General features: G+C 35.4%; 1 protein-coding gene across 1 annotated transcript in view; it reads left to right on the top strand.

The window, feature by feature from the left end:
* The first annotated feature begins 464 nt into the window (after positions 1-464).
* The window catches only part of C17H8orf89 (chromosome 17 C8orf89 homolog), a 34,144-nt gene continuing 19,240 nt past the window's right edge, over positions 465-15,368 (top strand). The window contains 5 exon segments of the mRNA XM_089899035.1: positions 465-645; positions 2,227-2,380; positions 4,624-4,720; positions 6,069-6,117; positions 14,588-14,626. Of these exon segments, the coding sequence (XP_089755161.1) occupies positions 519-645; positions 2,227-2,380; positions 4,624-4,720; positions 6,069-6,117; positions 14,588-14,626 (466 nt within the window). The 5' untranslated portion in view covers positions 465-518.

The following is a 15,368-nucleotide window of genomic DNA, read 5'->3' on the forward strand; positions in this document are numbered from 1 at the left end:
TGTGTTGAATTTTATCAAAAGCTTTTTCTGCATCTATTGAGATGAGCATGTGATTTTTTAATCTTTCATTCTGTAATGTGGTATATCATATTAACTAATTTTTGTATGTTGAACCATCCTTGCATCCCAGCGATAAATCTCACTTGGTCATGGTGCATAATGGTAATATTTTTGAGAGAATCCTAAGCATTACATTGTCATGCACATGATAATTTGCTGTTGAACCTTAGATGTTTTTATATTGCCAAATATCTGTAACCTCAAATTTGAAAGAATTCATTAAAATATAGAATATTTAAAAGAGAAAAGTCTTACAACTTATTTTAGCTATGTTCTTGAAGGCCTCTTGCTTTAAAATCCCAAGAATATGTATTTACATGTTATAAGTAAACTTTTCATTTAAATCTATGTTAGTATTTAATTTGTATGATGGAAAACAATTTGTTTTTCTGTATTTTGTATCCTGAATCTGGTGTAGCATCTTACTTTCATCAGCACTGTTGAAAAAAGAAGAAAAAATGCCAATGCTGCCTCCTGAAATCAAATTTGAACCTTCTAATGTCACCAGAAGTTCCCTTGACAGTTGTTTTCTTTTTGAGAGGAGTTGGAGGAAAGCAGTTTTAGAAACACAAAAGATGAAGAAAGGTAACTTCATTTTATTCTTATTTTACTTACAAAAATATAGAAGTAGTACCTTGAATTTACATGTACTTTTTTAATCAGTCAAGAGACATTAAATAATTTTTTTAACATTTAGGTAAGAAGGATAATACCGTAGGCTTATGGAAAAGAAAAATGGAAGCAGATTAGGAATAATTTACTTAAGGTAATTCTATAACTCGTGATAAAAAACAAATTCTAAAGAACTACTCTTGATATCAGTGTAGTGCTACCTCTGTTGGATCATACTTCTTTTTGTAAGTCATGTTTGTTTTAAAATACCTCAAGTTGGTATTTATATTTTAAGAAACCCAAATCTTTAACAGCACCTTTTTGTATTAATAATTCTAACCCAAACTTTGTTTTTTGAGTGAGCTATGTGGAAAGTATCTTATATCTTATAGTTGCTCAATAAAGACTAATTTCAGAACTTTTGACTTGTATACGAGTGTAATAACTTTCCCCCTTAATTTCAAATTATAATTGTATTTCTTGTTTATACTGAATTTTGCCTTTGGCTTTATTAATGGAGATAGAATTCTTGAAAACAGCAAAATTCAAACTCCCCAGCCATTTAATCACTCCTGGTTTTGAGTGTGTTACTGTATTTTTTCGACATTTTTACTAGATTCCTATTAAAAATACACCAGTTTATCTGTTCTCCTACCTCCAAATCTAATTACTGAAAAGAAACTCTACATGATTTTGATCAAGAGAAACTATTTTTTCCGAAAAAGAATAATCAAAGGTTGAAAAATAGCATTTTGAGCATTTAATATTACTCTAGTCCCATTAAATACTATTTCTATTGCTATGCTAGATTTACTTAGTAGAGAAAGCTTCGAAAACAATTCTCTATGTTTAAAAATCATCCAAACCTTTAATCACTTAATCTTCTTTTTCCATTTACTGTCTTCATTTTGAAGTTTTTTTTTAAAAAAAGAATAATTTGAACATCTTATACCAGTGATACCTGAGGTCAGTAGAAGAAGCCCTCCTGATGCTTCAGATGTTGCTGTTTATAGATTTGATGTGGGATTTTGCAGAGTGAAAGTTAAAATCAATGCCTGAAATGGAATTCTTTTCTCTCTCACTGCTAGCTCCGATAATCATGTATTTTCACCTCTTGATTTCTACACAAAAGCAGGAAGGTGAGAAAGGATTTAAAGTAGCAGATATTACAAGATTCTTGAAAGTGCTTTTAATCTGTCTTTCAATGTGAATGTATCTAATGTTCTGGGAATTCCGATTAAATAAAATAATGAAGAACAGTGATGACGATGGGAGATCTGTGAAGCTGCCCTCCTTCCTTCTTCTAATAGTTCTTAGCCCCTTAATCAGCTCTTGCTGATTAAGTCCCTATCCTCGGAATTGAAAGGTATTCTCTTGGGAAAGATGCGAGCTCAATTACAGTAGCTTAATTTTATTTTCTTAATGACTGATTTGGTATATTTATTATACCAAATTTATTTGGTATATTTATTATACATTTTAGTGTATAGTAAAAAAATTATATACATTTAATTAAGAAGTAATACAGATGGTTATTATACTATCTTTAATTAGAATACACCACAGCATTTGGTCTAGAAGAATTCAAAGAATGTGTCAAAATGCCACATTTACCAGGATTGCAAAATTGCCAAAAAAGTGTAAGTTCCACTCCACTAGAGGTTCATAAAAGACTCCTGCATGCTGATACCGAGATGCCTCCTGTCAGGTAGGTCATTTCTTTTCGATTCTCTTTTGTTGAATATTTATTTATAGTAACACTGCTGAATGTAGAGGTTTTTCTGGCTAGTGAATCTAATTCTTTCTTGCCTACTATTTTTTGCATAAAGGATTTAATTTAAAAATATCTCAATTAGCGATTTTATTCAGTTTGACCAGTAGGTACTTTTTTCTGTTTTCAAGTGACATTGCCAGAAGGAATTTAAGGACTTACCTAAAAAAATCTTTATTGCTTTAGCATAGATTGCTCATGAGAATATTGGAATTTTTAGCAATATAAATAAATGAACTCTTTGCAATATTAACAGGTTTCTGTACCCTGAATAGAGAACCTTGTGTTTCATTTCTAGTTTGACTGAAGTGGTGTGAGGGGAGATCCTGAATGAGATGTCAGCCTAATGAAGACCTTGCATTGCTATCAGATGAAATGAATTTGTCAGCCAGAAAAGTCCCACTGACTTTGAATACTGGCATTTAAACACATTATGATAAAACACCTTTCCTACTATAAATCAGATTGCCTGACATAGCATTAAAAGAAAACTTCTTTCTCCAAAGGGACCTGTATGTTAGTAAGACAGTCTCATATCCTATTTGGTTTCTGCTTTGATTTATTTATTTATTCATCAATTATTTATTGAATGCCTAGTACTAATTCATTTTGCCAGCCTAAAAAAAGATGAAGCATTTACAGCAGTCTGAGTTGTAGCTCTCTTTAGGGGAGGATATATATTTTCATATTATCTCCTGCCATAGTGTGCTTTGAAGTCATCTAGTTATACATAGCACACACATATTGGAATTTCAGAATATATTTCTTGAGTTTTCCACTAGTATTATTGGTCTTGTTAATTACTCTGGAAACAAATTTTGGTAATATAAATAAAGAATTAGAATATACTGAAAATGAAAAGTTGTGGATAGTTTATATCTAAATTATGAAAATAAATAAGAACTTTGTAGAAAATTTGGGGAAAAAATAAAAATAATTATTTGATAATTTATCCATCCTAACATATCCATTTTTATTGTTGGAGGTTCTCTTCTACCCTCCTTCATTTTGGATTTTTATTGGAGTTGTGATTTTAGTGTACTTACAATTTTTTATTCTGCCCTTTTTTACTTAATATTACACGCATGCATTTTTTTCATGTTATGACATAATCTTCAAACAGTCTTTACTGGCCACATTATATTTCATTGTTAGAGCCATAGTTTATTTAATTTCCCTATTGTTGGACTTTCAAGTTGCTTTGACATTTTTTTGATTTTGCAGATAACACCATAATGAACAATAACATACATAAAACTTTTCCCATCTTTTTTTTTTTTTGGCAGTACGGGGGCCTCTCACTGTTGTGGTCTCTCCCGTTGCGGAGCACAGGCTCTGGACGCGCAGGCCCAGCGGCCATGGCTCACAGGCCCAGCCGCTCCGCGGCATGTGTGATCTTCCCGGACCTGGGCACGAACCCGTGTCCCCTGCATCAGCAGGCGGACTCTCAACCACTGCGCCACCAGGGAAGCCCCCCCTCATCATTTTTAATATCATTCGAGGACAGATTGTCAAGCTATAAAAATATAAAAAGCAAAATTACTCTTTCTGAAGTGAGGTTATGGTGAAATAAGGCAGAATCAGAGATGGTAGAAGAGAGATTGTGAGTTGCTAGTGGAGTAGATGGTAGCAGTTAAAGAGGAGGGATGGCAGGGATGTAGAAAGAAGAGACACCATTGGAAACATGAATATGAAACCTACTTAAGGGCAGTGAGTTTCCACTGTTACCAAGACACCTGTATCCCTGACACTCAGCTCACTCTTGACCTCTGGGCAAACGTATGTAGGGCTGCCTATGGCCATGGACTTGTCTCAGTACAGACCAGTCTTTCAATGCATATGATCATCTTAAAGAAACTGGAAACCCAGAAAGCACCAACAATTAACCCATTGGGCTTCTAGATTTTAAGTCTTCAATTTGCTTCCTTTTTCATCCGATTTCAGTTCATTATTTTTTTCGTTTGCAATTTGGCTGTTTGTGAAATGATCCCTTAACATTTTATATTGACTTGAGTGTGAATTTACTTAATTTAATGAAGAATAATGTGACTATATTATATTCGTGTTATGACAAGTGTTCTTCAGACACAAAGTGGGAGAGTGGTGGCTAAGTGTCACACTGCTTATGAACTGCTTGGCGAACGTAAATGTTGGTTCTTTTCCCTGTGTCTTTATTTTAGCCATTCTACTGAGAACATGTCGGGTTGCCTACAAGTATTTTATTCTCTGCATATTGAACAACGCCTTGTGAAAGAACAGTCTTGGCAAAGCAGGGAAGTACTAATTTTTGTCTATCTTGTATATAACCCCATATCCTTTTTTAAAAAAATCTCCATATGTGGATATTTGATTTAAAAACTCTGATAAAAGTTTAATGTGTTTTTAAATTTCTTAAATGATAAAATTTTTCAGTGAATCTCAAGGCATACTTTGGTAATATAACTGAAAATAGTCTTAGAGGTGAAGTGCATTTAAAAATTACAGCTATCCTGCGGTATGACAAACTGCCTCTAGCTGGCAGGCTAGCAGACCTGAAACGATGATTTATGAGTTTAATTCCCTTAAATTAATATTATGAAACTGAAGCAATATGACCTCTCAACTCACCAGTGTTATCTTTAAAAGTTCCATGCAGCCAATACACAAAGATATTTTTTCTGATATTGGACACTGTTTTAAAAAAATGGATGTTCTATGTTTTTTGAAGGACATAAAGCCCTTCACGCTAAGGAGATGAATCATAGAATTTCAGTTATCAGTCAGTAGGTGGAAGAGAATCTGAGGAGTGTCCGTAGGGACCACTAAAACCTTATCACATAACAATCATTAAGGCTGGTCTTGAGTTCCAAACCTCAGTGTGAATACTAGGTGGGCTCATCTTGACTGTACCCATATTTGACAACTAGGAAGTGTGATGTTGCCATGGTAATAAGTTGCTAGGATACCTCCAGGCAGCCATGTAAGCTGACTTCATTAAACTGTATCACATGGATTGAGAACTAATATATGTTTTGATTGAATAGAGAACAAAAAAAAAAAGTTATAGCTGACTTCTAAAGTTTAATGAAGTTATAAGAAATTTGGAATTCTTATGGGTTATCTCGCCCACAGCAGATTCAATCGTGACATATTTCCTCTAATAACCTACTCATTATCTAGATCTATTCCAATAGGAACAAAAGTTAATTATGACAAAACTCAGATTGTGGTAATTAATAGGTAAAAAGAGCACAAATAACTGATAATTGGTATCTGGCATATCTAGATACCCTGTTCATCTAATCTTGAGTCCCTTCCTCTAGCATTTCCTGAATCATGATTAGTGATAAGATAAAGGTGGGAAAAGTCAGACCTAACACTCATCCACTGGTAAAATTTATTAACAAAAATCGAGATACTGAGTTGGTTCATATCTGCTTCTGATTGGATTATTTGTGATAGAAGGAGTTTCCTTGATAGAAGGAGTTTCCTTTCTTTAACGTTTATTTAATTTTCATATGATGTCCTTCAACAAGTGAATTTCACTGAAAGCAAGCTTCTTATCTCTTACTGTATTTTAAAAAATTAATGTACCCTGGATTTATGTAAGAGTGAATTTATGATAATATATAATTTTAGGTTAAAGAAGACTAAGCCAACATGTACTGTGGCACCACTTCAGGAGAAATCAAAAGGTAGGCTGGATCATCTTTTTCTCCTACCACATGTCTTATTAACTCTTCCATACTTATCTTTTTTAAACTTCCTTTCTTTCCATTGACTTAATTGTCTTTGTTTTGTTAATGTTTCTTTTAAGCTTTGTTTATAAACTTAGTGGATGTTGTGTTCAATATATACATACCATTATTATCTCATGTGGGAGGATGGAGGGAACAAAAAGTGCCTACCGAACTGAGAAGGCATCTTGAGACCAAAAACCGAGGCAGGCAGCTCCATACAATCAATGGATCAGCTTATTATATGGTAACTTACTCACAGGATGGGATTGAGCGGACAGCCATCTGGAAACATGTGTAGTCACACTCCACACTGCCGAGGGGCCGTTGGGACAACTTTGTAGTTAACCTAGGGCATGGGGAGTGTGTGCTTGAAAACAGGAAGTGTGTTCCTAAGTCAAGATTTATGAATGGGTAACTACTCTCATGGACGCCAGGAATATGTCAGGGAGGTCTTCAGCATTGTTTGGAGGCTAACAGGGCATAGAGGTCACCTGGTCCTAATGATTATTAAGCAATATCTATTAACTACAAAGCCCTTAACAACAGAGAAGTGATTGCACAGTACAGCCCCGGGTAAGGTCAGTGGGAGGACAGGAGAAACTGTGTGGACCCAAGATGGCATCAGTTATGCTAACAGGCATACCTCTCAGGACCCTGGGATAGGCCCTCATCATCTCTCATGTGGACCGTTGCATAACCTGCAAAATGGTCTTGCTTTAGAGTTTCTGACCTTGGAAGTCCTTTAACACTACAACAAAAGCCTAAAACTTGGCCTCTAATCACATCACTCCCTTCTTCAAAAACAACTTGTTGGGCTTCCCTGGTGGCGCAGTGGTTGAGGGTCCGCCTGCCGATGCAGGGGATACGGGTTCGTGCCCCGGTCCGGGAAGATCCCACATGCCACAGAGCGGCTGGGCCCGTGAGCCATGGCCGCTGAGCCTGTGCGTCTGGAGCCTGTGCTCCGTGACGGGAGAGGCCACAATAGTGAGAGGCCCGCGTACCGCAAAAAACAGAAACAAAAACAAAAAAAACACAACTTGTTACCTACAGACTAAAGTATGAACTCCTTAGCTTGGCCTTGAACTCTTTACTGTCTTCCCCTAACTTTCCTTTCTAGCCTTATCTTCTAATTAATTTTTTCATGAACCTGTGTACCTATAACATCCAACTACAAAAACCTATCTATATGCCAACAGTTTAGGTTACATAAAACTACTCCATGGTGACTAAGAGACTTTACAGCACCAAGGAGCATTTCCACCTATTTGGAGTATGAGTTTGTCCTTTGAAGCTTTAAAATCAGACATTCTCACTTCCACCTTTCTGATACATTTAATCAGAATTGTGTTTTTCAAAAACAGACACTGTTGAGTCAGTTAGTTACACTTTTAATGATGCCTACAAGATTTTGGAGAATTTCCTGGCAGCTCTGGTATCTACACTTACTGCCTCATTCCTTGCTTCACGTGTTACAGATTCATGGGGCAACATACTAAAGGAACCATTTATGGCATATGACACAGTGCATATGTCTAGCATTTATGTTCTCCAATATATTCTTAGCCATTTCCTGAAGTGATTTTACCCAAAGTCAGTGGTGAAGATTCTTGAGCTGTACAGTCAAACATTTTTCATTTTGTCATTATATTTTCTTGCCTTCTGTTGATTATTATCTAAATAGGATTTTTCAACAGTGACAGTATTAACATTTTGGACTGGATAATTCTGCTGTGGGGGTCTGTCCTGTGCATTGTAGGATGTTTAACAGCATCCATGACCTTTACTCACTAGATGCCACTAGGACCTCCCAAGGTGTGGTAACCAAAAATGTCTCCAGGTGTTGCCCAATGTCTTTGGGGTGGCAAAATCACCCTCAACTGAGAACCACTGTTTTAAGCATTACACCTTTAACATTACATGTTACCTGTTACTTGTCCTTCAGACTATCAGGTGTTTCATTCTTCACCTGTGCACAACAGTTATTTCCTTACCAGCATAACATGTTTTAAACCTTACTTATTTTTAATTTTTGTCATAATCATAGTTGTCTTCTTATAGTGCATTCATCACTTCCATGGTTTTGCACTTATGGAGTAATGGAGTTAATAGAGCACCTCCAAACAAACAACAAAAATGAAAATTACTAAGCAAGACTTATATTGAGATTGTCAGTGGCAGTCAGATTGATCTGTTAGCAGCTTTGTAAGTTTAGCCCGTGGAAGTTCATAAACTTCTTGGATATTTCCCTTATCTGAATTTCCATCAGCTATAAACAACTTCTGTAATCAACAGGTAACATGAAATAAAAATATAAATGTTAATTAGAACAAAAGACGTTTGTTTTGCATCTTGGCCCAAATGAATATTTGCCTGCCTATTTTCCAGTAGGCCAACTTTATGGTTCTTCTGGGCTGGGTACTATGTCTTATTCACTTTTGTATCTCTGTGGTGCCTGTACCAATCCTACAACATATGGAGTCTTCAGTAAATATCAATACTTGTTGCTTTTCCTTCAGAGTCATATAAGAAGGCAGTTCATTCATTCATTCACCAAACATGAATTTAGCATCTACTCTGTGCCATTCATTGTTCTAGTTCTTAGGCTTAGAGTACGTCTCTCAACAAAACAAAGATCCCTGCCCTTGTGGAGCTTACATTCTAGTGAGAGAATACAGCCAACAAACATTAAATATAATAAACAAATCCATCACACAGTATATTAAAATACATACTATTTTTTTAAACTTATTTTTAAATTTTTTATTTTATTTTATTTTTATTATTTCTGGTTGTGTTGGGTCTTCGTTCCTGTGCGCAGGCTTTCTCCACTTGCGATGAGTGGGGAGCTACTCTTCGTTGCAGTGCATGGGCTTCTCATTGCAGTGGCTTCTCTTGTTGAGGAGCACGGGCTCTAGGTGCATGGGCTTCAGTAGTTGCAGCATGCAGGCTCAGTAGTTGTGGCTCGCGGGCTCTAGAGCGCAGGCTCAGTAATTGTGGCACATGGGCTTAGTTGCTCCACGGCATGTGGGATCTTCCCGGACCAGGGACCGAACCCATGTCCCCTGCATTGGCAGGCGGATCCTTAAACACTGTGCCACCAGGGAAGGCCCAATACATAGTATTTTAAAAGGTGGAAGTGCAGTAGAAACAACAACAAAAAATAGAACAGGGTAAGGTAGATCAGGAGATCTGGGGAGAGAAGGATGATTTACAATTTTAAATAGGGTGGTTGGCAGTAATATTTGGGCAAAGATTTGAAAGAGGTGAGGGAGTTAAACTCTGGGAAAATGTTATTCTCTTGGGGCCAGCAAAGGTCCCAAGGTGGGATGGTACCTGACCTGTTGGAAAAAAACATCAGGAGTCAAGTATGGCTAATCTCAGAGGGTGGAAGATGAGGTAAGAGAGGTAATGGAGTATCTGACCTTGTGGGGCCCTGAAAGGGACTTTATATTTAACTTTGATTGAAATGAGGAGCCATTACATGATTTTAACAGAAGAATGATTTTAATGTGATCTGATTTAAATTTTGAAAGGATCATGTGGTCACACCTTTCAAAAAAATGGCCCAGAGAACTTCTATCTCTGATTATGATGGAATAACTTATATCAGACCAACTTTACTACCAAGAATTCGCATAAGAGCTAATCATAAAAAATAATTTAGGGCTTCCCTGGTGGTGCAGTGGTTGAGAGTCCGCCTGCCGATGCAGGGGATGCGGGTTCGTGCCCTGGTCCGGGAGGATCCCACATGCCGCGGAGCGGCTGGGCCCACGAGCCATGGCCGCTGAGCCTGTGCGTCCGGAGCCTGTGCTCCGCAGCGGGAGAGGCCACAACAGTGAGAGACCCGCGTACTGCAAAAAATAAATAAATAAATAAAAATAATAATTTAAATATATTTTATGATATATAAAATAAGTATAAAAGTAATATATTACATATATATTAATATACAGTAAAAACATTTTTTAAAAAATATAAAGTAATAAAAGTATTTAAAAAACAATGTTTTAAGTTGTCAAGAGCAATCATTTCCAACTCAAAAGGCTGAGATTCTGAAGGAATAACTGCAGAGAACTGAGCCCGAATATCTGTGAGCAAATTCCCCAACAGGTGTTTGCCTGTTTCTAAGTGACATGTATGCTGGGTAATATTTTAGGACATGAAGCAGAAAATAGCTTCTTGGAGGCTAAAGGACTGAGCAGAGATTTCAGTAACTTAGCATTTGCTGGGGAGACAGAGGTGGGAGTTGAAGGGAGTTTAAGGCTTGCCAAGATGGAAAGCCCTTGGCAAAGACAAGCTTTCAGTTGAAACTGTTGAAGAGCTACACGCTGTAATAACGGCATACAATAGACTAGCTTTTAAAAAAGTCTAAAACCCCATTTTTTTTGACATTTGGCATGCTATTTATTTCATCTTTAGCTCATCCTTTTACACTTTCTATTTATTGTGTTAAAACCCAGTTTTGACTGGATTAAAGTGATATGCCTACCAGAAGAAAATTAAATTTTTTTTGGAAAACTATAAGGTAAACCAGAGCCTTACAGGTTTGTGTACACAGTCTCAAGCATTCAATCGAAACTTACCAGACATTAAAAGAAATATACCTTGGACTTCCCTGGTGGCGTGGGGGTTAAGAATCCATCTGCCAGTGTGGGAGACACGGGTTTGAGCCCTGGTCTGGGAAGATCCCACATGCCGCAAAGCCACTAAGCCCGTGTACCACAAATATTGAGCCTGCATGCCACAATTACTGAAGCCTGCGCACCTAGAGCCTCTGCTCCACAACAGGAGAAGCCACTGAAATGAGAAGGCTACACACCACAACGAAGAGCAGCCACCACTCGCCACAACTAGAGAAAGCCCACATGCAGCAATGAAGACCCAATGCAGCCATAAATAAGTAAATAAATAAATAAATTTTAAAAAGTACAACTTATCAGGCATAAAAGAATGACAAAAACCAAGAGAAGAAACAGACAATATCAGCAGACCTACAAAAGATCCAAATAGACATTATTTGACAGGGATTTAAAAAACTATATTTAATATATTCAAGATAATAGAGAAAATGATGAAAAATTATATCAGAGAATTAGAATCTATAAAAAATAAATAGAAATTATTGAGCTGAAAAATACAATAATAGATTAGATTTAACAGATGATAGGGCATGGGCAACAAAAGCAAAATAAACAAGTTGGGTATATCAAACCTACAGGCTTTTGCACAGCAAAAGGAAACAATTAACAAAATGAAAAGGCAGCATATGGAATGGGAGAAAATATTTGCAAACCATATATTTTATAAGGAGTTAGTATCCAAAATATATAAGGAACTCCTACAACTCAATAGCAGAAAAGCAAATAACCCAATTTAAAAGTGGGCAAAGGACCTAAGTAGACATTTTTCCAAAGAAAACATACAAATGGTAGTAGATACAGGAAAAGATGCATAACATCACTTGTCATCAGGGAAATGCAAATTAAAATGTAGAAAATAAAAGGAAGAAATAATAAAGAGCAGAAATCAATGAAGTAGAAAACAAATATTCAGTAGAGAAAATCAACAGAGCCAAAAGTTAGTTTTTTGAAAATGTGAATAAAATTGATAAATGTGTAGCAAGTCTGACGAGAGAGAGACAGAGAGAAAGAGACAGAGAGAGAGAGAAATTACCAATATTATATAAGAAAAGAGAAAACACAACTTAGAATTGACACAGAATTGACACTGGTGAATTCTTCCAACGTTAAAAAAAAAAAAAACTATGTTACGTAAATTATTCCAGAAAATAGGAAAAGAGGGAACACTTAAAGACCCATTTTATGAGGTCTCTAACCTTGATTCTAAAACCTAGCTTTGACATTATAAGAAAGTAAAATTATAGACCAATTTTTCCTATAAAATAGAAGTAAAAATTCTAAACAAGACACTACCAATTCAAATTCAGAGATATATAAGAAGGATAATGCAACACAATCATATCAGATTTACCTAAGACATGCGAGATTGATTTAACGTTAGAAAAGCAATCGGTGTCATTCATCTTATTAATAGAATAAAGGAGAAATCTCATATGTTCACTTTAATAATTGCAAAAGATATTTTAATGAAATTCTATATTCATGATTAAAAATATTTTTAGCAAACTGAGAAGGGAACTTTCCTAATTTGATACAGATTATCTTTTTTTAAACTCCTACAGTAAACAGTATACTCTTAAACAATTAATGGGTTAAAGAAGAAATCACAAGGGAATTTAGAAAATATCTGGGGACAAATGAAAACAGAAATATAACATACCTATAGATTGCAGCAAAAGCAGTGCTAAGAGGGAAATTTATGGTAAACACATAAAAAAAGGAAAAAGATTTTGAATGAACAACATAAACTTATACCTCAAGGAACTAGAAAAGGAAGAATAAACTAAGCCCAAACTTACAAGAAGGAAGGAAATAATAAGATTAGAGAAGAGATAAATGAAATAGAGAACAGAAAACAAATCAACAGAAAGAAGATTTAGTTTTTAGAAAAGATCAGCAAAGTTGACAAATCCTTGGTTAGACTAAGAAAAAAAGCAGAGAAGACTCAAATAGCTAAAATTGGGAATGAAAGAGGAGACATTATAACTGATCACAGAAATAAAAAGGATTATAAGAGGCTACTGTGAACAATTATATGTCAACAAATTGGGTAACCTAGAAAAAAATGGATAAATGTATAGAAATATACAACCTACCAAGATTAAATCATGAACAAATAAAAAACTGAACAGACCTATAACTAATGAGGAGATTGAAGCAGTTATCAAAAACATCCCAACAAAAACAAAAAAGCCCAGAAATCTAGGGTAAGAGGATTATAATTTAAAGATGACCACAAACTTGCACATTTGCTCATATCTTATTGGTTCATACTTATTAACAAAGCTCTACTTAGCTCTGAAGCAAGCTGAGAAATGTAATCTCTACCTGGATGATCTTGCGCTCAGTAAAATCCTGTTTTGGAAGAAGGAGTAAAAAGTTTTGAAAAGATCATTAGTAGTCTGCCATAATTCTTTTTATTTTTGCGGTACTCAGGTCTCTCACTGTTGTGGCCTCTCCCGTTGCGGAGCACAGGCTCCGGATGCGCAGGCTCAGCGGCCATGGCTCACGAGCCCAGCCGCTCCGCGGCATGTGGGATCCTCCCAGACCAGGGCATGAACCCGTGTCCCCTGCATCGGCAGGCGGACTCTCAACCACTGCGCCACCAGGGAAGCCCCATAATTCTTTTATAATTAAAATTTCTAACATTCTATTACAGATATTTGGAAATATAGTTAATTTTTGCAATTTGATCCACATTGCTAAAGTCCCTTATTATTTCTTGATATATATTATACATTTTATACTGTGTATACATACATATTATATATGATACATATAAATTTTTGAGTTCTCTACATAGATTATCATAATCATATGTGAATAATGTCAGTGTTATTCTTTCTTTCCAAATCCTATGCCTTTATTTTCTGATTTTTCTAAGCTGGCTAGAACCACCAATACAATAGTGAAGAGAAATGAAAAGTCGGCATCTTTGACTTGTTTCTGATTTTAAAGGAAATGCTTTTAATGTCTTCTCATAAAGAATGATGTTTGATGTATGTTTTGGGTAGATATCCTTTATCAAGGTAAAGAAGTTCCCTTTGACTTCAATTTGCTAAGAGTTTTGTTTTTTGTTTGTTTTGTTTTGTTTTTTGTTTTTTGTTTTTTTTAAATATAAATGAAAGTTTAATTTTATCAAACATTTTTCTGAATGTGATTTTCTGTTTAATTTTTTAAAATAAATTTCTCATATTTTAAAAAATATTTATTTGGCTGTGCAGGGTCTTAGTTGCAGCATGCAGGATCTTTTTAGTTGTGGCATGCGAACTCTTAGCTGCAGCATGTGGGCTCTAGTTCCCTGACCAGGGATCGAATCCAGTCCCCCTGCATTGGGAGCGCGGAGTCTTAGCCACTGGACCACCAGGAAAGTCCCCTGTTTAATTTTCTAATGTGGACAATAACATTTGTAGATTTTGTAATGTTAAGCCACTCTTACATTCCTTGGATACCCCCATTGAAGGCATGATGTATTATCTTTTTTTGTGTACTGCCATATTTAATATGCTCATATTGTATTGGGTTTTAAAATCTATGTTGATGAGTGAGCTTACCACTAATTTTCCTTTCTGTCCTCTCCTTATCTGGATTCAGTGTCAAGACTGTAATGGCCTCATGGAATGAACTGGGGAGTATTCTGCTTTTTCTATTCTCTGAAGGATATGACCTAAAATTGGAATGATCTCTCCCTTGAAAGTCTGATAGAGTTCATTTGTAAAATCATTTGGATCACTTGTTTTCTTTGGAGGAATCTTTTAATGTTAATTCAGTTATTTTAATTTTAGGACTCTTAAGGCATTCTAATTCTCCTTCCATCAATTTTGGTAAGTTATATCTTCTAGAATATTTTACATTTTGTCTAAGTTTTCAAATTTATTGGCATAAAGTTTAGTCTTTGCTCTACCTATACTTCTCCTCATATTATTTATTTGGGCCTTTTGTCTTTTTTTAAATTAATCTAACTGGAAGTTTTCCTTTATTAATAGTCTTTTCAGTGAAGAACTCTTATCTTTTAAAAAAATCTTTCTAATTGTAAGTTTGTTTTCTACTTCATTGATTTCTCCTCTTTCCTGTATTGTCTTCCATGTTCTTTGGGTTATTCTTTTCCTAACGTATATCTTATACCTAGCTTACTAATTTTCAGTCTTCTTTTCTAACACAGGAATTTTAGGGTATAAACCCCTCTATGTTCAACTTTTGTTGCATCACACAAGTTTTGTAATATTTTCTTTATCATTTAGTTACAAGTATTTTTAATGTTTATTACAATTTCTTTTTTTGATGGATGAATAATTTAGAATGTGTGTATACATTTCTAAATATTTGAGAATTTTAAGACTTATTATTAACAACTTCCAACTTAATTGTATTGGTCTGTATGATACCAATTCTTTAAAGTTTTTTGAGGTTTGCTTAATGCTTAGAATCTAGTTATTTTGTAGCCAGAAAGTCTAAGTGTCAAGTCCATCTTACTGCTAAGAACTGGAATCCTGATCGATTCTTCCCTTCTACTCTCTGCCTGAAATTCCCACTCTCATTACACACCCAAATAAAACAAAACAAACA

Source organism: Delphinapterus leucas, chromosome 17 (assembly GCF_059928025.1).
Source record: "Delphinapterus leucas isolate spDelLeu-1000000601 "Yukka" chromosome 17, BTC_Dleu_Yukka2, whole genome shotgun sequence".
NCBI lineage: Eukaryota > Metazoa > Chordata > Mammalia > Artiodactyla > Monodontidae > Delphinapterus > Delphinapterus leucas.